General features: G+C 39.4%; 2 protein-coding genes across 2 annotated transcripts in view; both read left to right on the top strand.

Annotated features, from left to right (window-relative positions):
• The first annotated feature begins 1,699 nt into the window (after nucleotides 1–1,699).
• On the top strand, nucleotides 1,700–3,616 carry cxcr4b (chemokine (C-X-C motif), receptor 4b). Its single transcript, XM_020641094.3, has 2 exons — nucleotides 1,700–1,801; nucleotides 2,041–3,616. The coding sequence occupies exons 1-2, from the start codon at nucleotides 1,769–1,771 to the stop codon at nucleotides 3,154–3,156; spliced, it is 1,149 nt and encodes a 382-aa protein (XP_020496750.1). The 5' UTR covers nucleotides 1,700–1,768; the 3' UTR covers nucleotides 3,157–3,616.
• A 3,261-nt stretch (nucleotides 3,617–6,877) lies between these two features.
• dars1 (aspartyl-tRNA synthetase 1) overlaps nucleotides 6,878–25,876 on the top strand; it is a 27,794-nt gene continuing 8,795 nt past the window's right edge. The window contains exons 1-9 of the mRNA XM_020641090.3: nucleotides 6,878–7,036; nucleotides 8,318–8,417; nucleotides 11,668–11,697; nucleotides 13,258–13,315; nucleotides 14,986–15,078; nucleotides 17,567–17,669; nucleotides 19,293–19,395; nucleotides 21,227–21,307; nucleotides 25,535–25,594. Of these exons, the coding sequence (XP_020496746.1) occupies nucleotides 7,014–7,036; nucleotides 8,318–8,417; nucleotides 11,668–11,697; nucleotides 13,258–13,315; nucleotides 14,986–15,078; nucleotides 17,567–17,669; nucleotides 19,293–19,395; nucleotides 21,227–21,307; nucleotides 25,535–25,594 (651 nt within the window). The 5' untranslated portion in view covers nucleotides 6,878–7,013. The remainder of the gene's footprint in view (nucleotides 7,037–8,317; nucleotides 8,418–11,667; nucleotides 11,698–13,257; nucleotides 13,316–14,985; nucleotides 15,079–17,566; nucleotides 17,670–19,292; nucleotides 19,396–21,226; nucleotides 21,308–25,534; nucleotides 25,595–25,876) is intronic.

The raw sequence follows: 25,876 nt of genomic DNA, 5'->3' as shown, positions 1-25,876 counted from the left end.
AACAACTCCAATTAAAAAAACTTCTACTGCCTTGGGGAAATTGATCTAGCCTTTGGTTTTCATAAGCTTATGACTGCAAAGAAAATGTTCAAAAGAGAAATAAATTATTGGTAATTAGTTAAAAATAATTAAATTCTGTTAAATCAAAGCATAAGCCAGATGCCCTGCTCTCACAAAGAAGACAGAGTAGCCATCTGTGTATTCTGTTGATAATAGATCCTATAAATACAGTGGCCTTTCTGTTAGCTGCAGATTTCACTGTTCCTCTCCACAGGAGTCTAACAGATTTTGAGGACGGCAAAGATCCAGGATCAGTCTTCAGCATCCATATATAGTAGGTTTATTACTTAAATTTAAATATGTTGACATATTATTAGTGTGCACGTGAATGCTGATTTATTGTTTATTTAATTTGTGATTGATGTTGTGTTAAAATATCAAAGTAATATTGTGTTTAATATAAGAAAAAGACAGTTTGGGAAAGAAAGTCCTTCATTAAGTGGTTTCACATTGTATGACTCTTGTCAACGTTAACAGGATGAAACGAAACGATCGAAACAATTCTAGTGTTAGTTAAGGAGTCACATGGCAGATCACAACGCAGCAAAAGGTTCATCTTCTGCTTCTATAAAAAAAAAACAGCAGATTTTGTGAAGTAGCCTTGACACATTTTTTTTTCTGAATGTCCTCTTTTCCAAAAGCATGTTGTTGTTCTGATCAATGATGGTGCTGATAAATCTCAAGGTGCTGATAAATCTCTCTTTTAATTGTTGTTTTTTTCTAGTACTGCTCATTTAACAGAGGGGGTGTAGTTGCAATACCTAAACATACATACACCTTTTGTATACCTCTTTTAACAAAATGGCAAGTTAAGAAATGTTTTACTAGTTGTCATAGCTGAGACACACAAAATACGGGTTATGTGTCATGAATCCAAGGGGGAAAAAATCTGATCTCTCCAAATTCATGATTTCTGTTAATAAATATATATGCATATGGAGGTACTGTAGGCCTACATAAGAAAATGATAGTTTTACTTTTGGATATGTCCTGATGCAATGGGGTTTTTTTTATGATCCATAATCAGGATGCCACATCAGTTTTGCACATAGAATATTTGAATCTTTCTGTGGTCATTTACATCAAAAGAAAAATATAAAAACAATTGTGTATGCTATATTGAAGTTTTTGAGTTTCACACTTCAAATTCATCTAGAGTGAGGAGTTACTTGTAGATTGGCCCTTTCTGTTCTACTTTAACTGAAATAAGAAAGTGTTGATAAAGCTGTGTGAGAATTATATTTCCTGTTCTGACTGACTAAATGCAACATTAACAAAAAAATAAGATAGGCTAAGTTTCAGACGTTTACTTATAACTTTTTTTTTTAATCAGAGAGAGTTATAATGTGAAAAGTACAGAGAATTATGAGGCTGTGAGAAAATCGTGAATTACCAACAAATGCATATATCTTATAAGTTCAATAATAAGTCTCCTCAACTTTATTTCCAAGACAAGTGTTTGAATTGTTTAAGAAAACTGGACATAAACTCGGTTATGGGGCAGAAATTTCACAAACTGTCTTCTGCAATATGAGTAGTCTTTAGGTGCAGGTTTCCTAGTTTAGCCGTTTTTGGGGAGGAGTGCATCCTGCGGCTGATGCTCCTCCTATGCTGGGGGAGGGGGGAGGGGGGGGTTCAGCACTATTTAGAGAGATGGTATTTAGAGAGATGTTTGCCGAGAGACAAGTAACTGATCATCCTGCTTTACATGTTACACGATCATCGCGTGATAATCATGGAGGTGAGTTTTTTTTAAAATATACATATCTATATATATATTCACTTGCGTGACAACAAAGAGTTATTGTCTCATTGCTAATAAATTCAGTTTATAATAGAACAAGAACATTTGTTTTGAAAAAAAAAAGAACCTTGGAAACAAAGTAACCAGAATTTCGCCATTTCATTTATTTGAATCTGTGTTAAGTTATTCATGAGATCTAAAATCATTTTAACACTTTCAATCTCTCTTTCTTTCAGTTTATTTCCTTTGATATGTTTGACAACAATACTGACAATACCTCCGAGGAGTCAGGAGACTTTGACTTGGACTTCCAGGAGCCATGCGGCAGTGCGCTCAGCAACACTTTCAACAAGATCTTCCTGCCTACAGTTTACGGAATTATATTTATTCTGGGCATCATCGGCAATGGATTAGTCGTTGTTGTCATTGGCTTCCAGAGAAGAGCTAGAACAATGACAGACAAGTACCGGCTTCATCTCTCCGTCGCTGACCTAATGTTTGTGCTCACGTTGCCTTTTTGGGCTGTGGATGCAGCAAGCAACTGGTACTTCAGAGGGTTTCTCTGTGTGTTTGTGCACTCGATCTACACAGTCAACCTGTACAGCAGTGTGTTAATCCTGGCCTTCATCAGTCTAGACAGGTACCTGGCAGTCGTTAGGGCCACAAACAGCCAAGCCACAAGAAAGCTGCTTGCCAGCAGAGTGATCTATGTGGGTGTTTGGCTGCCTGCGGCTGTGCTGACTGTACCGGACCTGGTGTTCGCAAGGGTGCGCAACACAGGCTCTTCAAACTTCCTCTTCACCGCCGATAGCATGGAGACTGCAGACCCCAGGATAATCTGCCAGCGCATTTACCCGCAGGAAACCAGTCTCATCTGGACGGTTGTTTTCCGCTTCCAGCATATTCTGGTGGGCTTCATTCTTCCCGGCCTTGTCATCCTCATCTGTTACTGTATCATCATCGCCAAGCTGTCGGAAGGCACCAAAGGACAGGCCCTGAAGAAGAAAGCATTAAAGACCACGGTCATCCTCATCCTGTGTTTCTTCACCTGCTGGCTGCCCTACTGTGTTGGCATCTTTTTTGACACCCTCATGATGCTCAACGTTGTCTCGACCTCCTGTGCACTGCAACAAGCAGTGGAGAAGTGGATATCCATCACTGAGGCGCTGGCCTATTTCCATTGCTGCCTAAACCCAATACTCTATGCTTTTCTGGGAGTAAAGTTCAAGAAATCCGCAAGGAGTGCGCTAACAGCTAACAGCAAATCAAGTCAGAAACTCATGACGAAAAAAAGAGGGCCAATTTCATCTGTGTCAACTGAGTCTGAGTCCTCAAGTGTTTTTTCAAGTTAACAGTTCAAATTCAGAGCTGGTGACTTTATCCTTTGAAAAGATGTATGAAAACTAAACTCAGATTTACTTCTTTTTTTTCCAAAGAATTTAAGACATTCATTCCCTAATTTATAAATGGAGTTTTTGTACATTAAGAGTTTTGACTCATTTACTGCAATTTGGATGTATGTTGTCAAGATACATTTTCCTCATTGTCATCTTTGCAATCTGTGTTTGCTGTATAAAAGCTCATGCACACATTGCCCCTTTCTGTTTCAGGGATTGTAGCTGCTCTTGGATACCTGTACATAGTTTTAAAGTATTTGTATGTGTGCACTTAAGTTGTGTAATAACCTGAAAGCAATTATTTATTTTCAGTCATTCACACTGGACGATTTGTAAAAGAAATAAATTGCATGCTGCTTTTTTAAAAAAAAAACATTTTTTTAATGTACAAATAAAAATTCAATGTTTCTCATAATGACTGTGGTGTGCAATTTGTAACCCCAGCCCCTCCTTCCCTCAGGGCGTGTCTTTTAGGGAGCGTAGGGGGTTGTTTCTTAACAGATGTCTCCACCTAATCTGGCTAAATAGCAGAAGGAGCACTGAACAGACAGCCACTGCCATTGCAAGAACATCTGTTCATTTTTACACATTGAGTTACACAGCTAAAATTCTCTTTAACAATAAGACTACATACCCTTAAGATAAGAAGAACACTACCCTGGAGAAAGAAATGATTATGTTTCTGACGTTTTTATCTCAGTCTGTGACACAGTAGCCTACAACTATTCATATCCTGTACTGTAGATTCAAATTGCTAGACATGTTCTGTTTTAAATTAATACAATTGTTCTAATAAATCAGTTGGAATTTTTAAAGTTGCAAGATGAAACAGACAAAGGACAGGTTTCAAATACACACAATCCCACCAGTCTTTCTCTGGGCACAAGACACAATAAAGATTAAAACTGGGTGAAATGGTAACATATGTTCAAGTTAGAGACCAAAGGAAGTACACGACAATAGAAGTCCCGGAGAAATAAATCATCATATGCAATGCAAGGCAACCATCCATTCACTCCGGTCAGCCCATTCAAGACTGCAGTGAAGAAGCATTTCCATGTCTTTACATGTAAAAACAAAGGTGTGAAGGCCACCCCCCCCCCCCCCCCCCCCCGTTAAGCCATGAGGGTGATGTACATTTTGGGGCTCCGGTCTCTTGCAGTGAAACAGGATACAACAAAGGGTTCCTTTTCAATGAAAATGTTCCAACATAGCATAAAAGCAATGCCTTAGCATGTGCAGAGACAGATCTGTGATTAGCTTGATGTCGAGATGAATCACTTTAATCTGTTTTTACTCTAAAAAGCTAAAATTGCTGTTGCTGGGATCAACCATCACAGAGATATGATTTAACTTAATGTATACATTAGTCATTCACGTTTTCCTTATCTTTCGGCTCCAATGATTGCATTTTATAAATATTTATTCAACTTTATCAACATAACAAAATGTTTATCTTTTATTAAATCCAAATTGCCAATTGCTCCTCTTTTGAAGCTTTCTAAAAAGTGTAGGCTATATGTAAACAACCTGGCCTTTCTTCATGATAGTGTGGCCATTTTTTTGCCATTAAAAATCATTTTATTATTTTCATGTGCAGTGTTGCAAAACTTTATTTTTAAAACAAACCAGTTTAAGTGTCTGTTGTTTGATATCAGCTTAAGCTGTAGTTAGTGCTCAATATATTACACTGATTGGTAATTGTACACTGAAGATGAAAGTAATATGGCTTTCACACTTGCAGAATTCTCCAGAAAAACTCTGGATATTTCCGGAGCTGTAACCTATATGTGAACACAAACAGCCCAATTTATTGCTGAAGATGATGTGAGAAAGCCGCAGGATATTCTCCGGAGAATTCACCTCAAGCAAATAGGATTGACATTTGTATACTGTGACTGCTGCACGGCGCATAGTTTACACTCGACCACTAGGATCTCTGTGCATGTAATTAAAACGCTGCATTATGTTTTCTGTTTGCCAGTGTGTTGTTCTCCGCTCTGTTGTTGATGATGTCATTCCATTGGACTACAGGCATCATTGATATAAAGGCAAATATTCTCATAATAGCGTTGTATAGGCCTAGTGGACTCTGTTGCCACGTCCGCTGCTTCCACTTAGTTTTTTTTACATCACGTCTCACCTCAGGAGACCCCAGCCTCCCCTCCCCTCTGACAGGGATAGTGTCCAGCTGTGAGGAGCATGTGAACAGCCAGGTCTGGAGAATCTCCGGAGCAGTCCTCCTGAAATGATCTAGCTATTTAAGGAGTGCATATGTGAAAATGGCTTAGGACAAATAACACAGGTTTCTTTTGGGCAGTCCCCTACATCACTAATGATTTCATTGTTTTGGTTGAAAAAGGCAAGCAGCTGAAATGCTTTTCCTGCATCAAGAGCTCTTCTGGCCCTAAGCCTGGAAAAAGCCTAACCCCCAACTGTATTCAAAGTAATACCTCTCACTTGAACATAGCCATTCATGTAAAGGTCATTGGATACTTGAAATTACTATTTCCTACTCTATTATTATTATTATTATTATTATTATTATTATTATGAGGAGGTAGTGAGCAATCAAATGTCCTGCCTGACCCAAAAGACTGATATTAAATATTAAATGTATGAAGGATAAGTGTTTTTTAACAATAAAATCCTTTAATAGCTGACCTGATTGACAGGTGTACCAGATGTCCAAAGGCAAGTAAACCTGCCTCAGCTGCAGCTCTTGCCCTATCATTAGGTTGACCTAAAGTTAGACAGCATTTCCACTATGGCGGCCACCATCGCTGGGACTCCAAAGCCCCCCTGCAGTAACAGATGGGTGACATTACGTTTCGTCCATTAATATTTACAGTCAAGACATTTGACACATCTTTACAGGAAGAGAGAATACGGTTATTTTGATGCCAATGGCAGATACAGTACATTTAACATGGGGACTCTAACTGAATATTTAAAACCATACCGCAAATAATTTAAAGATTTTTCACCAAAACGACATCATCAATTAAAGATACTTTTTTTTTTTAAGATTTATTTTTGGGCTTTTTGTGCCTTTATGGAGAGATAGGACAGTGGAGAGAGCTGGAAATCAGGGAGAGAGAGAGAGAGGGGGATGACATGCAGGAAAGGAGCCACAGGCTGGATTCGAACCCGGGCCGGCTGCTTTAAGGACTATAGCCTCCATACATGGGGCGCTCGCTACTTTTGATCATAGTTTACACTTAGTACTACTTGTTAATGTAAAAATACCCCTTTAAAGTATTTATTTTCAAGTATATGTATAAAAATGACACCAAAATACATTGTGTACCTCTTGACTACAGGCTATGCCATTCGGCACCAATTGGAAATTAGCTAGTTATCTAAATCTGGAACAAAGCATCTATTATCTTCTGAGACTAATGTGTTTTTTTTGTACACTGTCCTGGTTCAAATAAACCAATACACTAAACTAAATCAATGTCATTCTTGAACATCCCTTTACATGTAATATAGCCTATTGAATACAAACATCAAGTTTAAAAATACTGCTGCTTAGCACAACATGATCCCAATATGTATCATCAAAGCATGTACCGACATCAGATTGACCCCGGTGCAAAGCTATTTTCCCACCCTTGTGCAACAAATGAGTCGGATCTACTGTTCCGCTCTACGTTTCTAGACGGACGCAAAGTTTCCGGTGTTGTGCTTCGTCCAAATGGGTCTTTCCGGTGCTTGTCCATGCTGTGAACAGCTGATGTGGTGCCTCCCTGTCTGAGTGCGGTGAAACTTTCTCTCTTCTTTTTTTGTTGCAAAGGACATAAGTCGACATGACTAAAGAGACAGTCGATGGGTAAGAAAAGTCATGCATGTCATAGCTCAAGTAAAACCACAAGGTGTACCTTTTAAACACGCTTCAAGTGCAGAGTGTTGATTTGACCAATAGCTACCCGCTAGCTTTACCTCTCAGCAGATTGCATCATCTAACAGATTTATGAACATATACAGTGCCTCTTGTTTTAGCATGGTTTGTTTGTCCACATGTAGAAATGTTATAGTTCTAGTAATTATATTGAAATATAATATTGTAATAAATGTACATCTACATGTCCAATGAAAGGGAGGAACATGTGTTTAAACGCTGTTGTAACCTCATGTATTTAATTGGACCTGCTTTTATGGTGTGTAACTAGTTATTGGACACTCATCAAGCAGGTCTTAGTCATGCAGAATCGACTGTGGTTCTCCAGTTACTTTCTTCTCTGGTCACTCTGTTGGAAATAAACATTAAGAAGTCATTGGCTGTGTCAGATATTTTACATGAGCCCCCTCCCACCAAAGAAAACAAACTCAAATACCAGAAAGAGAAAGCTGATACAGTAATACCAGCTCCTTAGTAAATACAGATTACTGTAAATGTTTAGATGTGGTTAACTTACTTTACTTAACTACTACATAGGATTGCCTGAAAGATACTTGAATTTTTAGTTGCAAAACTGCCCTGTGAAGAAGTTCTTTGGATGTCTCATGAAAAAAAAGGTGTATGATGTGTTTTGTGTGTGCAGCTGTTCTTTTTCTTTCATTGTCCTTTTGTAAAAACACTTTTTGGGCATGTGTTGTCGTGGCATGTTATTTAGTTAAGCCAAAACGCCTATTTACAGTTTGTAAAGTTCTGATTCTTTATAATCTTAAATCTCATACCACCTTTTTTATTCTAGCTTTATCTTTTACAGCCTTTTAGTCTTTAACCTCATATAACGGCATATCAGCTGTAAATACTGGAGGCGGGGGAAGATAGTGCCAATGACATCCAATATATTTTTTTATTCTTAACATATTATAATGGATCAGACCAAGGTGATGACATTACTGCCTGTAAAAACAAGCTGTACTAGCTGTACACTAGCTTATCTTACTTCCTGACATATCTGGTTTTCTGCCCTCCTGATGACCCACACTCCACTTTTTTAAAATTACCAACAGGATTAAAGTGTTACCGATTGAAAAGCTGAAAGTGCCAATAGATAACAGTTTATATTCCCAGGCGCTCAAAAATGAACTCATGGGAAGCACAAGAAGTAGAGGCTGGAAGTTGAGCTTAATGTTTGTTTTTTTGTGTCTCTTCCTGTTGCAGAGCGATGGAGGAGCAGCAGGCTCAGTCAAAGAAAGGCCTGAAGAAACAGCAAAAGGAAGTGGAAAAAGCTGCGAAGAAGGCTGAGAAACAGGCCAAGCTGGTCAGTGTTTATTCTGCCCTTTGTTGTTTCATATCCGTAGCCTCCTCTTACAGCTGGTAAAGCTTTGAGAGGCGGTGCTGGTGGGCACTGTGGGTACAAGAGGGTCTGATAGCTACAGGGAGGGCAAAGGCGTCTATTAAAGTATACCTGTCATTTTGTTTGGATGTCAAACTGATAAAAGCATGGGTATTCATAGTATCTCACATAGCAAATATGATTTGGTAATGTTAACCTCATACATTTGATTAAGGCTTTTCAAGAACACTAGCCCCACTATTGTAACCACTGGCCCAGGAGCTTAAGTTTTGATTCAGAGAATAACAGTCAACAATTGACTCTTGTAATGATGAAATGGTCTTTAGATTTGGAAGCAATTCACAGAGTCAAACTTCTTCCAATTCTGCAGCATATGTAATGAACAACACATGTCTGGCCCTTCTTTGGAAATGAAGGGCCAGACATGGCTGACATGAGCAGCGAGCAGCTCTAACACACTGCTGCTCACCTTACCTCCACTGCTCACTTAAATGTGCATTTTAACACTTTTTATTTCTACAAGATAGCTGTGGTTTAGGGTTAGGGTTAACCCTAGGGTTAACCCTAACCCTAATGAAGGGCCAGACATGGCCAGTGCAAAACATTTCACTCTAACAATCAATCCTGTTGGTTCGCTCATTTGCTGGGCTCTTTGTGGCTGTGCTGCTACACATAAAATATGACACACCCATACACATGCATTAGAGAATCGAAAAATCAGAGAATCGAAAAAGACGAAGTACTTAGAGTTTTCTGTTGTATCTTTCATCACTACACTGATTTACACAAGTCTTTATGGTGGGAATGAGGTAGGTGGGTTGTCACCAATTTTGTACCGCCCCAAGCTCTTGTCAAGGTCTGTCAGGTATTTTCCAAGGACATCGCTTGTTGAAATAGTCATTACAAACTGCAGCGGTGGCACCAGAAAAGGCAAATGCCAAAAACTGCCAAAGAGGATGAAAAGTGAAAAGGAGTCCTTTCTGAAAAAATTGTTTAAAAACTAAATTTATCACACTCGTTATGCAAGTTCAACCTGCAGAGGACATATCATATGAGACGGCTGTCATCGTATGATATTGACCCCAGAATGCTGTGGATTTCATACACTTCACTTCCAGACCTGAGAGTTACACAGAGCAGCACCAGATTGTCCTGTTTTTAATGTGTCCACACTTAGGTTTGTTTTCTAATGCTCTCCGAGAGTTTGTCTTTGATGTCTCTCAGTCCCTCCCTCTTCATTCCATTTTTTGGAGTAATACATTGAATTATTATTCAGCGCCCTCACATCCTTCTCAAGCTAGTTAGCGTATTTTTAAAAAGCTTCAACATGCTGAAATATTCTAGAAGAATACATTGATAATAAAAGAACAAATTTAAGTATAACCTTTTTTTTTGCTGTAAGTTGATGAGGCAGAGAGAGAGACAGAGGTACATTTGAATAATTATACAGTCAGGATTTGGTCAGATAGTCATAGTTTTGTATGTTTTCCAGGCCTGGGTATGGTGTTGAAAAATGCATTTTTATTGTGGACCATCTCAGAAAAAAAAAGTGTCCGACTGCAATTACAATACAGAAATGGAACCTCCCTATTATGTTAAATATGAATTATTCATAAATCTGTAAAATGACAGCACAGCTTAGGCAAAGAAGTAAACTTCTCTCTCTAGTAAGCCACGGAAGATTAAGATGAAAAAACACAAAAATGATCTAGCTTTACCCACACAGGAAAGAACCTAAACTTCACAGCAAGCCCAGAAGTGTGACTTTCACAATGGTGAAGCCAGATTGCGAAAGCCCCTGAAAATACTGACAAGGTGTTTACTTGGTATGAAATGAATTATTACTGAAGTGAGCAAAGGTACAAACAGTAACAAATCAGGGAAGTAATGTATTTTTAATTGTGTTATTATTATTATTTGTTTATTATTATTTGAATACTTCCAAAAGTCTATTTCGTACCATACTTGTTTGTCTAGTATTGGCTTGTTAGGTTGTTTTTCTAAGATGTTTTTGGGGGTTTATAGATTTGGGGGAGTTTAAGGATGGGCAAGAGATCGGACCCAACTGTATTATTAAGTTAAAATCCTTATTTGAAGATGAGCTAGTTGAAACAGGTGTTTATTTTGCGACTTTTTGTTAATACATTGTCAATACACTGTAATCAGAATATACATCAAAACAGGAGAGGTCTAAATCTAGGCAGTTGGAATGGTTGTCGTTTAAATAATCCAAAAAAAGAGGGAACATCTTGACCCATCTCAAATATTTATCACCAGATTTAAAAATAAAACAAAAACATTTTACAAGACGCTCATCTGAAAAAAAAGATTTGCTTACCAGACTAAGATGTAAGTGGATAGGAAACATATTCATTCATTATGTCCTGCCTAAACAAAAGGTATAGTAATTATGATGAGAAAAGGCATTCCTTTTATCCACAAAGCCACGGTCTCACATAAAGAAGGTTGGTATCTCATTGTTACGGGAGAAATATATATTCAACACCTCTCACCCTGTTCAATTTATATGCACCCAACATAGACAATCCTTTATTTAAAGATGTCCCTTAAACCAGATCTGTCCCAAACAAATCTTGTCATTGCAGGGGACTTTAATTGTTTATTTGTAATTGGACCTGTACCTACACAGATCTTCCACTTAGAAAACAAATAAAAACAATTCAAGTGACTTTCTGTATACGGTACATGCGTTAATTATACGAAATTGTTAGATGTTTGGAAAACTGAAAACCTGACCAAAGATTACTCCTTTTACTCATCAACACATAACACCAGTATTGATTATCATCTACCTGAAGTTAACACACCGCTGGATTTGCAAGATCACAAGATCACAGGAGAACTGCATGATCATGTCGGGATTGTGAGAATAATAATATCAAATGATGGTTCTAATACAGAACAATTTGTTTTGATGCCATCACTCACTGCGTATGATGTTTTAAAGCATTGTGTAGAAGAGCTGTGCATTACAAGGCTCTGACGATTAAGAACTAAGCTATTAGATTTATTGATTTATTTAATACCCATTTAGCACCAGATGAAAACACAGAGGACAAAGCTGTTGACAACACTTTTAACCTGTTCTCCTTTATTAGAAATGTTTTTCAACTTTGTAATGTTTGAATGTAATTGAGAGTGCTCTTCTATTTTCAATAACTTTTAAATACAAATCACCTGTTTGTTTTTTCAGGCTGCTGAACAACAAAGTACGGAGGAAGATGTAAGTGGCCCTTTAAACTTCACTGTACTTATGCATCAGTTCTATGAGTTTTTGTTTGTTTTTAGCCCCTAGAAGAAAGCCGGGACGAAAACAACACAGACGTATCAACATAGAGAGCGCTAGAAACAGGCACTTTTGGATAGACGTTAAACATATTGAAGTCCATGAATTGACTGTATGTGATGTAATTGGTCAACCAAAAGAGGGTCCAATAATAACTGTCTGGAAGGGAGCATATCGTCACCTACCAAAGTAGGGTCAGACATATGTCCCTCAATCAATTCTCATCTGATGGATGTATAAGGCCCCGTGTCCACCTAGCGGTTTTTCCTCAGCGGCAGCCTCTTTTTTCAGTTGTTTTCAATGGGCAGAGAGCGTTTGCAGCAGAAAGTGATCACCTGGATGAAAAGTGGTTTGGTGGAGGCAGCCGCTCCGAGCGCTCAAGTTGAAAATCTTTAAACTTTTAAGAAAGGCGCTGTTAGCCACAGAGTAGAAAAGAACATACTCGTAAGCAGAAAAGAGTATGAAACAACCTCTTTATGTGTACAAGGATCCCCTCACTTTCTCACTTGTCACATGTTATATACTCATCATCCCGCAGGGAATTTTCCAGAATCTTACCTGTTGCGTTCACAAATCCTGACTCCTTGCAGATAATTTTCTAGGAGGCTGGCAGGAAAAAGTTTGGATAAAATCAGCATGAAAAATTGGTATGTGTTGACACATGCAGAACAGCCTGAAATTTTGTGTGAGAATTTACAGGAGTGCACTGCTTATGTGGAAGTGGTTTATGATTCCTTCTACATCAATAATGGCTTGGCAACAGTCTCCATGCAAATGCCAGCAGGCTGAACTTGGTTTCTGTTAATGCTTTTGTCCATGAGGCTCGTTTTCTGAAAAAGGAGCGAAATGTAACTCTGATACCTAATGTTTAAAATTGGTACTGCAGTCCAAATTCAAAACAGTGAAGAGAGCTGTCTGACCTCACCCCCTCCTCCCTAGAGTCTATGTGAACGCTGTTTGCCATGTCATGGACACTAAAGCTTCAGTGTTTAGCCAGCTCTGCATCTGTCTTTAAACCTTTCTGTGTTCTAACCTTGCTTGATTTTATTTTATTAAAATGCAGAGTATTTAGGTTGGATAGAATCAGTTATGTCTGAACAAGTTTGCTTGCCGGCTTCCTTCACTGCAACACCTGTTGGTTAGCCGTTTCAAATCAGCTGTGTGGGGGTGCCTTAAAACTGCCTACCTACTCTGGTCAAAACAAAAGCAGACCATTCCAGACCGGAATGGAAACTCAAAAGCAGGACATACTGGCTGCTGCATTGTTGTAAGAGAAGCCAGTATGCCAGTCATGATATAGTTATGGTCATTTTATCATTTAATTCACAAGATATCTTGTGGGTTCTTTAGTCACATTATTAAAACTAATGTGGTTGCTTTTGAGAACAATAGAGAGTCGATGTAAATGCATCAAAAGCAGTGTAATGTTTTATTAATCAAGTGAAGAGAACTGATCTGAACTGAAATGTTTAAATTTGGTGCTTGTTATTTTTTCAGGACTTTGCTAAGGACCGGTATGGAGTATTGGCTATGGTTCAGTCCCAACAAAAACTTGGTTAGTATGGAAACTACTTTTATAACTCATTAGACAACCTAATAGCTAGTAACCTACCCTTCTTATTGGTTAAAAAATAATTGAGATTGAGTTGACATTCATCTTAATTTATTTTAAGTTTAATTATCCAGTTTCTTGTTGTTTTGGCATTTCTGCTTTATGAGTTATAATGGCAGCTGAAGGAAAGCAGGAGAGATATAGAGGGGATGTTGTGCAATAAAAGACAACATGGAATTGAAGCTATGCTGCAACTTTAAGGAGTTAGATGGAGATAGTTTAAATTAGTTACATTTTTTTAACCTGCCCCTTTCTACACTCATCACATTAGACATTTTTAAATGGGTGTGGCTCATCTTGCTCAGTGTTTTAAACATGCTTTCAAACAAGATACCATTTTTTAAGGGTGTATAATGTATAAGACTTCTTTTGGTTTGAACAAATGTCTTGTTTAAAACATAATATGTCCCCTTTAATATTATTCCAAGATACCAGTGTTGTATGCAATCACTCAATGTAACTTCCTTGTTTCCAAACCTTGCTACACTAGCCTCGTTTATGTTGATAAAGAATGAATATTTCTTTATTTAGTTTTGTGTGTATTTGTATATCTTTTTTTTTTTCTTTTTGGGGCTTTTGGGCCTTTTTTAATGGAGAGATAGGACAGTGGACAGAGACGGAAATCAGGGAGAGAGAGAGTGGGGATTGACATGCGGGAAAGGAGCAACAGGTCGGATTCAAACCCGGGCCGCCCGCGTTGAGGACTGCAGCCTCCATACATGGGACGCGCGCACTAACCACAGCGCCCCTGTATATCTTGTCTTAAGTTGTAGTGAATTGAAACTTTTATTTGGTGGAGGTTTCCAAATATGACTGAAGCGACTGCAAACAAGGCTAATGTAGCAAGGGTTGGTTCAAGATGTGGGATTATTTTACTGACCTGAACTCCATCTTGTGTTAAAGACAATGCAAGTCATTACTCAGTATTTAATTACCTCTCAGATTATTGAGTCCATCTGTACTGATGAATATCATGTGAATTATCTTGATTTATCTTTAGATGATAGCAGCAGTGACAACTGCAGTAACTAATACCATGCTATATCTCCCAAACATCCAAGACAGCAGTCAAACGTATTTATGAGGTCTCTCTTTTTAGTTTTTTTCTGTGAGCTCGAATGGCAGAAAACAAAGGGTGACTCCTCACCTGCATACTAAGCCCAGCCATTATGACTTTGAGGGTGGGGGCTTGATGGTTTGAGAACTTTCATGTGGGTTGATTTAGAGTTCTCAGCCAAAGGGCGGCTCAGTTTTGTAATGTGTAGCCTCAGTGTCTGCTGGCTGATATTAAGGAGAAAGCATGTCACTGAGTGACACAGGTGAAACTGGAGTCAATTAGTCATATAGCCCAGAGAGAGGAGGAGTGAGTTAAGACAGCTTTTCCGCAGGCCTCTTATTGTGTCTTATTTGTTAGGAATATCTGTAATTTGACCCTTTTTATTATGTGTGCGTCCTCACACGCAAAACCATGCTTACTCACATTTCTTTCTACCTTTGAGAGATTACAGGGGTAGTAGAAGGGGAGTGAGATGTTTGCCCTGAGGCGGGAAAAAAAGTTGCATTTACGTGCTTTGAAGTAATAATACATGTGTGTTTGTGTTTGTCTGAGCAAGACAGGACATTGGTGCGTGTCAAAGACCTTACCCCTGAAAAGGCAGACCAACTAATTTGGATGCGGGCCCGAGTCCACACCAGCAGAGCAAAAGGTGAGAACACCCTTCTTTGTTCACTTTTCAGCACAGTGCAACTTTCATATTTGAGATTTTTTTTAAATCTCTGCGCTGATAGTTGTTGGATTAAGCAAAAAGCTCTAAAACTCCTGCCTCTGTGACAGATTTCTAACTCACTTCCTAAATAGAATTACCCAAAATAAGCCACAAAGTGTGTAAAGTAGCTGTCATGTTCTCTGTGTTGTTCTCCGATGTGCGGGTGCAGACTCGACTCCTCTGTCTTGTTAACAAAGCACTTTCCATGATCATGTAAAGCTTATATACAAGAGGTTATCATGCTCAGATCTGTGAGTGCAGGCCAGCGGGGAATGGGGAGGGGCTTAATCCTGCTTAAGTACAGTACAGCACAACTGGGCCTAGTGTGAGTGTGCATTTACACTAAACCACACAATTGTGTAATACTGGTGTCCCAGTGTCTGATTTTACACAGCATAACAGTGTTGCAGAGTGACGTATGAGAGGCACAGGTAGACCATTAGGGGCAGCTGTGGCTCAGTTGGGGGTTCTATCCCCAGCTCCTGAAGCAAAATGACTGCTGTGTCCTTGGGCAAGACACTTAACCCCGAAATTGTGTAAAAGCGATTTTAGTCAGAAGACTAGAAAAGCACTATACATTTATACAAGATTCACCAATTTACCATTACCAAAATGTAAGTTTTACGTATACACACACATGTTGCTGTTCTGTCATGCTGGCTCTGCGGTTTACACAGACAGACTTGCCTCTATTTTTACACGACGCTCACAGTGATTTCAGGAGCAGTCCTGTCTGTAACAGACTGTAAAAGTGGTAAGTGACAAATGTCACAGGTGACTTCACGTATATCTTCATTCACTCTTTATTGCTGTAACAATGCCTGCCCATATTTGTTCTGAGATAAGGGCATCCTTTGGTGGGATTTTGCATTGCTTTAATCTCCACTACCCACCCCTGTCTGTCATGCAACAGACAACAAAGTATCTGGGTGGTCCAACTGTCTGCTGCCTAAAATGTTTGTTTGCTAGTTTGCTTACAGTCTTTGCAGTACAGTCCTAGGTGTGTGTGGGGGGTATATGGGTGTGTGTGCGTGCACTCCTATTTAAAAAAAAAAAAAAAAACATTCCAACATTACCTGTACATTTTCAGGATGAGTCTGTATCAAATCGAGTCATGCATACATTTTTGACTGAAAGAACATACACTGCTCAAAAAAATAAAGGGAACACTTAAACAACACAATGTAACTCCAAGTCAATCACACTTCTGTGAAATCAAACTGTCCACTTAGGAAGCAACACTGATTAACAATCAATTTTACATGCTGTTGTGCAAATGGAATAGACAACAGGTGGAAATTATAGGCAATTAGCAAGACACCCCCAATAAAGGAGTGGTTCTGCAGGTGGTGACCACAGACCACTTCTCAGTTCCTATGCTTTCTGGCTGATGTTTTGGTCACTTTTGAATGCTGGCGGTGCTTTCACTCTAGTGGTAGCATGAGACGGAGTCTACAACCCACACAAGTGGCTCAGGTAGTGCAGCTCATCCAGGTTGGCACATCAATGCGAGCTGTGGCAAGAAGGTTTGCTGTGTCTGTCAGCGTAGTGTCCAGGGCATGGAGCATGGAGTACATCAGGAGACGTGGAGGAGGCCGTAGGAGGGCAACAACCCAGCAGCAGGACCGCTACCTCCGCCTTTGTGCAAGGAGGAACAGGAGGAGCACTGCCAGAGCCCTGCAAAATGACCTCCAGCAGGCCACAAATGTGCACGTGTCTGCTCAAACAGTCAGAAACAGACTCCATGAGGGTGGTATGAGGGCCCGACGTCCACAGGTGGGGGTTGTGCTTACAGCCCAACACCGTGCAGGACGTTTGGCATTTGCCAGAGAACACCAAGATTGGCAAATTCGCCACTGGCGCCCTGTGCTCTTCACAGATGAAAGCAGGTTCACACTGAGCACATGTGACAGACGTGACAGAGTCTGGAGACGCCGTGGAGAACGTTCTGCTGCCTGCAACATCCTCCAGCATGACCGGTTTGGCAGTGGGTCAGTAATGGTGTGGGGTGGCATTTCTTTGGGGGGCCGCACAGCCCTCCATGTGCTCACCAGAGGTAGCCTGACTGCCATTAGGTACCGAGATGAGATCCTCAGACCCCTTGTGAGACCATATGCTGGTGCGGTTGGCACACAGTGTGTTTTTCCACTTTAATTTTGAGTGTGACTCCAAATCCAGACCTCCATGGGTTAATAAATTTGATTTCCATTGATAATTTTTGTGTGATTTTGTTGTCAGCACATTCAACTATGTAAAGAACAAAGTATTTAATAAGAATATTTCATTCATTCAGATCTAGGATGTGTTATTTTAGTGTTCCCTTTATTTTTTTGAGCAGTGTATATTCAGAGAGTGGCTGTACTTTTCTTCTGTAAAAGACATTTCAAAGTCTCACACTATATATTGTGTTTTTTTTTTTTCTTTTTAGGGAAACAATGCTTCCTGGTCCTGCGTCAACAGCAGTTTAATGTGCAGGCACTGGTCGCAGTGGGAGATCGTGCCAGCAAGCAGATGGTCAAGTTTGCAGCAAAGTGAGTTTCAATAATGCTCTTCCTGTTGGAGAGGGCACAAACAATGGTGGGAAAATCCTTGGCCCCTTATCTTCTACTGATCCATTTTCACACATGCTGACTGGGGTGTGGGCTTGGGGAATCAATCATTTTTTTTACTTAACAACAACTATTAAAGGGAGTGGGATACAGCAGTGTTATATAGTGCAGTTCCTGTTGTGATGGCGGATGCAGAAGCTTGGAACAGAGGAAGATGAAATACTTGAAAGGCAAGCATCATTAGTCGGATGAGCAGCCAAATTGTACATTTCTATTGGTAGTCTATGAATGAACACAACTATCAGTCTATTACTTTTTTTTACTCCAGTGCAATTTTGTGAAGTAATTCAAAATGTGGTCTTTTGTTTCTTCTTAAAAAAGCATGGATCAATTAATGCAAGTTACTTGAACATACAGTTAGTTAAATATCTGTTTTACAGATCAACTATGGATCTCAATTATCATGTGTTACTTTAATGGAGCCTTCTTAGATATTCAATTCAATTCAATTAAAAAAACTTGATTTGTCCCCGGGGGGAAATTCAAATTGAATTCATATTGATATAAAAGGAAAAAAATAACACCCATAGTAAGTGAAATGAGCAAAACCAAACTGTCAGTTACAATGGCGGATATAAGGAACTTGTGCAATGAAGAGATTGCAGCAATATTTAAATCAAGCCTCCTCTTCAGTAACAGTTGTCATAGTCTTAGACCCTCACAAATAACTGTAAATTAAGACTGAAGAAAGGATTGTTTATGCTGTGTCATATTCCCAGGGAATTTTACAGCATTGGAAGATTTGACTGGTTAAAACCATCTTTATAATTAACTAGACCTCTAAGTAACTCATGTACTTTTGCTGCCAGCTGCTATTGTTATTCACGTTACTCAGTTATAGTGCAATGCTTTGTAGATTATGAACAGTGGCATAGGCAGGAAAGGAAAGTGATTTCATATTGTATATTGTTGGATTCTCTAGTTTGCTGTAAGTCACAAGATATTTTGTCTAGGAAAATACCTACAAATGAATCAACAGATATTTTTAGTTTATATGTTGCAGTTTCCCCATCATGTTTTGCAATGTTGTCGTTCGGCAGTATTTGCAATACAATATCTTATAATGTAGCAATTAAAGGTTTCGACAGTGTTTGCAACATTGTGTTACAAAAGCAAAGTCAAGCTGCAGCATTAACATTTTAACAAAGGGGTTGGGCATTGCTGTTAGGATGAAATTGTATGTGCTGTCATGCTTGATACCATATGTAGGCACTATCTGGCTCACACCTAGTTTCTCATACTGTGGTGCGATAATTGACAAGCTTAGTGAGGCCTTAGATTACAAGTTAATCCTCTCATAATCATGCTGAGGGATTTATGACATTTTTCTCCACTCACATATTATAATTAAGGGAGGCTGTTCTCACTCATAAAATAATTATGAAATCCAAATGGGCAATGTAATAAAAATATCACAACATTATCTGCTATTTGCCCCTCAAATGGATGCATTTGTTTAGTGTATATATATATATATATGTTGTTTTTTTATTATTATTTAATTATTATTTTTTTTACATTCACCCTGCTTACTGTCTCCACCAGCATCACAAAGGAGAGCATCGTAGATGTGGAGGCAGCGGTGAGGAGAGTGGAGCAGAAGATTGAGAGCTGTTCCCAGCAGGATGTGGAGCTCCACATTGAGAGGGTGGGCAAACTTTTAACTTTCATGTAGGGGTGTTATGATTCTCAATATTCACAAAAGTATTCACTGGAATTGCTGGGAAGTTGGAAGTAAACAGACCTTTCAACTCAAACCTGTCTGAGGCCTCCCCCTCAATTTATCTCAGATACCCTTTTCACACATCGCACGGAAATCTCCTGATAAACTCAGGATATTTATCACAGGAGCTGTATATGTGAACGCAAACAGCCCAATTTTTCACTCGGACTTCACCTGGAGTTTCTCTTGCCAGACCCCCAGTGTCTGCAGGCGACCAGTACGATCTCCGTGCAAGTAACCAAACAGCCGCATGGCGTTTTAGTCAGTGTGTTGTTCTCCTCTCTTTTGTTGATGTTGTCATTCCATTGGATTACACGTAGCATTGATATAAAGGCAAATATTGTCATCATAGCGTCGTGTAGCGGACTCTGCTGCTTCGCCCGCTACTTCCGCGTTTTTTTTTACGTCACGTCTTACCGGGAGTGGGGGCATCTTACCTCGCGTGCCCGCCCCCCCCCCCCCCCCCCCCCCCTGACAGGGATAGTCTCCAGCTGTGAGGAGCATATGTGAACAGCCAGGTCAGGAGAATCTCTGGGGCAGTCCTCCCATAATGATCTAGATATTATATGGAGTGTGTTTGTGAAAACAGCTAGTGACCATTCCAGCCCATTCCAGCAGGTACCTTAGCTCAGACTCAGTACTGTGAATCTAACCTGGAGGAGGCTTTATTCAATTAGCTCTGAGTTTCTCTCTGTCTGCTCCTTCGTAGAGAAAGAAATCAGTGCAGTTTCATTTCCTCATTCATTCATTCATTTATTTATTCATTCAATCAGTCTGTATAATGTATGTATGAGTGAAATTTCAGCATTTGTCTGAGTATCCTGGTTGTTATCTTTAATCTGTTAGGTATTTTATATTAAACAAAACATAAAGTCAATGAGCCTCTGGATGAAGGGGCTGTATTACTACTTACATTTATATGTATGATGTTAATTTGATAAGGGCTAATTAACCAGCTAAATAGGATACAGGTAAGAGGAAATGTGCATGAAACCTGTATTATTATAATTATTATATACTACTCAGGGGTGATTGAATGTACTAACATCAGCTGCTCTGGAACCAATCTGAGGGTCAGTCAACTCAGAGTTTAGAGTTAGACTCAGAGTTTGTTGAAACTCCTTTTTGAAATGGGACCCAGACCTCAGCTCAGCTCACAAGGCTCGCTGTTTTAAAAATGTGTGATAAACAACTCTAGTACAAGTTAATTAACTATATTATCAATTAACTAATAACTCCCTGTTTTCTTTAGGCTTCCTTAATTATCAGGATACTACTCTGAATGGCAGCAATGATATATTAGATATTGTCATAAAGATCAATGATGAAAAAAATCACTTGTGTTTTTTTTGCCATATTGCCCAGCCATAATTTAAGATATTTCCAATAGAGTAAGACAGCACAGGCATGGGCAGCAAAATAGCAGAACAGCATATTCTGTTTGGATGGCTCAGATAAGGCCTTTTAAAATGTAGCATTTTCAGATATATTGGACATGCCAATGTTATTCTGGTTATAGGAAACTGTCCTATACTGTGTAACCTGTTTCTGTGGAGTAAGCTATGACATTTCACATTTTTTAAGTTATTTTTTGTTGTAGGACGGAAAATATATCAGAGCTTTGTTTTTTTGCAAATGTATTGCTCATTTAGACATTGAATCAAGCATTTATACATCATTCAATCAAATGAGTTATCAACTCCTTCCGGGTAATGTTGTCACTCTGTATTTTAATGTAATTTCTTCCTGCTCTCAGATTTTTGTCATCAGCCAGGCAGAGCCTCGTCTCCCCCTTCAGTTGGAAGATGCAGTCAGGCCTGATGGAGAAGGAGAGGAGGTGAGGATAAATCAATGGGTTGGATGGTGGGGCATTAAGGCACGGTTCACCCAAGGTCTTCTCTTCTGTCAAGTCAATTATGTTTACTCAACTCTATCAATAATCCTAATTATTTTTCACATTTCTTACAAAGTGAAATGCACCATAGTTCACACTGATTATGTTACATTTTAGTGGCATTAAGCAAGATTCACATTCAGACAACTTAATTTATCACTGAAGGGTAATTTAGTTTACAGTTAAATAATATTACCAAATGGATAGATAAGCACAGACAACAGTTACCATGTCAGTGACAACAGATATGTTGTGAGGATCCATGTCATAAAAGAACTGATAGCACCAGATACATAAATGCCTATTTCCTTTCTAATAAATTAGCAAACATTTCTAAAATTGTATTTCCACTTTGACATGATGGTATATTGAGTGTGGATTGATGAGGGAAACAAAATATTTAAACTGATTTTACCATAAGGCTGCAACAAAACAAATGTAAAGAGGTCTGAATAGTTTCTGAATGCACTGTATATATTAATTGTGCTTTGTTATGTAAGTTATTTTAATTTGTGAACAAAGGACTTAATCCAGTCATCTTCTAGTCTCTAATCCACACACACACACACACACACACACACACACACACACACACACACACACACACACACACACACACACACACACACACACACACACACACACACACACCTGCTCCTTCCTTCTTTCTCTTTCCTCCTTTCTTTCTTAATCATAACGGCTTGTCCCACTTTACCTCATTTATTTATTGTGTTTTTGACAACATTCAAAGTTCACCCTCAAGCACATTACTCGCATTTTGAAATGTTTCACTCTATATTCTGTTATGACATCAGGAGATCCGTGCTTATGATTCGCATCACTACAGTCAATGCAGCTGTCTGTCTGTCTGTCTGTCACTCTGTCTAACCTTTTGTCCCTCTACATTGGGCTGCTTTGTGCAGGATGTGTCTCCACAATGCAATAAACTCAAACCCCAGTGGGTTCTTTGAGGAAGTCAGATAACTATGACCCTGGAAGTTGTGGTTCCTCCCATGATGAAAAATTAATTATTTTACTTAAAGATATATATTTTCCTGTCTTTTATTACCCTGTTGTCCTACATTGCAGTTGTGGTGCTTCTACACAAACTGGCCTAAAATATTTACTTGTTGGAATTTCTAGCTGTGTTATAGTCGATGTTTTTACTTTCTTGAGAAACATACTGTTTTGGTATGATATCACTGGTCGTCTTTCAAGCAGGAAATAGGTGATATTTTGTATCAAATGTGTTTGGTTCAGTACTGCACAGCCCATTTGGAGTGCTTTTTTTACTTCCTTAAAGTACCAGGCATGATAGTGGACTTTAGGAAAGCATACGTTTAAGATATTACTGTAGATTGTGCTGTGTAGAAAAAAAAAAGTGTTACTAGAGAGGTTAAATGAGGATCTCAAATGAGCTAGGATGAAGATACAGTATATTGGGGACCTAAAGTAAAAGGAGAAAAGGGAATCTATTTTATCTTTCTTTCCTATTCCCTTATAAGAATTTGTAGGGGGTTTTCCTCACCCTGGCTTTGCCTTCCCTGTCCTCTTTCTAACATCCATCTTCCCTCAACAAAATGGGCTACAGCCTGATTCGGGAGGGATGAACACTAGCCCAAACAGGCTTCTCCCCCTGAATGTGAATTCCTGTTCCTTCCCCCTCTCTACAGACTCTTCTTTCTGCTTTCTTTTTTCTCTTTGCACATGTAAGTAATGTGTGTATAATTTTATGATTTGTTAGGTGGCGGATTAGCAGGGCATAATTTGGAGGAAGGGTTTTCTCACTGAGCATTTGTCTTTGAAATAAGATTCAATTTAATTGTGTTTTGTATCAAATTCAAGTATTTTTATACAAAATTACTCAGGCAGGGGTGGCCAACCAGTCAGAGACTAAGAGCCACATTGTTTACTGTCTTACTGCAAAGAGCCACATCACACACACAGGCACACATGAACATCGCCCTGTCCCTTCCCCTCTCTTTTGCTCTCTGCCTCACTCTCGTCCTCCTCCACGTTCCTCTCTATTTCTCTCAAACACACAGATTTCAAATTTAAAAAAAATACACACACACACACCCACCCTCACACAGAGACACACACACACACATCCTCACACAGAGACACACACACCCTCAAATAGAGACACACACACCCTCACATAGAGACACCCTCACACAGAGACACACCCTCACACAGAGACACACACACACACACACCCTCACACAGACAGACATATACCTCTGCTCAGCCACATTAACTGTATATGTCTCACACCAACATGATATTGACAAAAATGGACTTAAAACTAACTAAGACCACAGGCCAGTCAACAAGGAACATTGTGTGCACTGTCTCACACACACAAACTCTCGTTTCAATCAAATCTACAAACAGAAATTTACAATAGCGTCAATAAACAAAATGCGTGAAAAGTTTTTTTTGTTTTTTTTATCTTACTATGCATGTTGCTTCTTAGTGGGACTTCTGGCATTCTTTGCCTTGAACAATCCTCTTCAAATCTGGCTTGTATTCCGTTGTGGCCACTCGAAGCAATTCTTTCACATGTGTGTCTGTCAGAACAGCTCGATGCTTTGATTTCACGTGTTTCAGGGTAGAAAACACAGACTCGCAGACGTATGTTGACCCAAACATTAATCTGTGGCCTTTTCAGCTGTAGATCACGGAACCGGGTCACAAAGCTTTCGTGAAGGTTTTCAACCAGTGTTGCATATCTGGCTGTTTGTTTTTTCAGGGCGGCACTGGTGGCTTGCCCGCTTGCTTTTAGCAGTGCGCGAAAATGCGCTAATTCTCCCTTTTTGAATATGTGTCTTGAACAGCTTCAGTTTGTTGACAAATGCAAACACACTTTGCACCAGGTCAGGCAGCATTTTTAACTTACCCTGCAGATCCAGGTTCAATCTGTCCAGATGACACCGCATGGCGACCAAAAAGGCCAGATCCATAATCCACTTGGCGTCCGAAAGCTCGGGGTAGTCGTTGTCCTTCTCTTCCATGAACAGTTTCACGGCATCCAAAAGCTCAAAGAAGCGAGAAAGCACCTTGCCTTTAGACAGCCACCTCACAGTGCAATGCAGCGGCAGGTCACCTGGAAGGCCTTGGTCCAGTTCGGTGATGAGATTCTTGAATTGCCTGTGGTTAAGTGTGTGTGTGCGGATGTAGTTGACGATTTCCATCACAGGCTTCATGACGTGGTCTAAACTCAGTGATTTAGACAACAAGTTGCTCCCGGTGAATGATGCAGTGGAAATTCCAAAACTCGGGAAATGTGTTGTCAGCTTTGCACAGCCCCACAAGCCCGTTCACAGATCCGTTCATAGATGGCGCTCCATCCGTGGCTATTGCAGTTAGCTTCGGTACTGGCAGATTTGCTTTCACAAATGCAGCCGTCATTGTTTCTTTCACATCGATGCCACGGGTTCTGTCTTTTAATGGCACAATATCAAGGATTTCTTCTTTTATCACACAATTTTTCGACACAGATCGTGCAAATATTGCCGATCTTTTGGAAATTCCTGGTCGATGTTAGCATGGAGTGAGCTGAAGTGACGCTGAAGATTTGAAGCCTTGAAATGCGCTAATGACATATAAGGCAGAATGGTTTGCCATTACGTTGAACAAAGAAATATAAACTCTCCCTCTCTGTTAAAAACGTCCTGTGTTCACCTTCATATTTTCGTTTTGCTGTGCATTTTTTCCCTGCCATTTTCAGAGCGAACTTAGCTTGTTTTACACAAATTGTTCACTCAACAATAAGGCCCTCCATCCCTCAAAGCTGATTGGTTCGCAGGTATTTTTGTGATTGGCTCTCAGGCTACATCAAAATTAGACATGCTGTCATGCCCTCATACTGACGGGCACGGGCAATTTTTAACACAAACACAATGGATGGGCCTAACGTTACCAAAAAAGAACACACAAAATTCTATATGAACTGAGGAGCCGCATGAGACCGGGCAAAGAGCCGCGGGTTGGCCAGGCCTGTACTAGGGTTAGGTTTCTCATGTATTTACATTTCCCTTTTTTGAGGTTTGACACTTACACTGACATATTTCTAAAAAAAACATTCCTGTAGAGAGAACAGAAAAGCAGCTGTGCAGTACGTTTTGAAGATCTTTGCTTATGTTTGTTTATTTATTTTGCCTTCAGGAAGGCAGGGCCACAGTCAACCAGGATACCAAGCTGGACAACAGGGTGATTGATCTCAGGGTAAGTTACTACAAAAGCTAAGGTTTTCACAGTAGAAGCTTGAGTAGTTGTGTGGTGAGGTAAATAAAAGACATTCAAACCACAACATTTCCAGGTTACGACACAACCAAAAATGGTAAGTATTTGATATTCAATGCAAGTATTGCGACTTTGAAAGTGAAACGATCTATCAGCCCACTTAATCAGAGACATGCCCATTTTACTTCAGTGTTGAAGATATTAATATCTAACCATAAAGTAATGAATTGTGTTCATCTAATGTACGTACATGTACGTAGCTGC

This window comes from Labrus bergylta, chromosome 13 (genome assembly GCF_963930695.1).
Source record: "Labrus bergylta chromosome 13, fLabBer1.1, whole genome shotgun sequence".
NCBI lineage: Eukaryota > Metazoa > Chordata > Actinopteri > Labriformes > Labridae > Labrus > Labrus bergylta.
The sequence above is the reverse complement of the archived record's forward strand: the minus strand, read 5'-3'. Positions and strand labels throughout refer to the sequence as shown.

Excerpts from the sequence above, each read along its gene's own strand:
- cxcr4b (XM_020641094.3), top strand. The coding sequence starts at position 1,769 with ATGTTACACGATCATCGCGTGATAATCATGGAG. Across the intron at positions 1,802-2,040 it reads ATCGCGTGATAATCATGGAG|TTTATTTCCTTTGATATGTT; the intron begins GTGAGTTTTTTT and ends TCTTTCTTTCAG.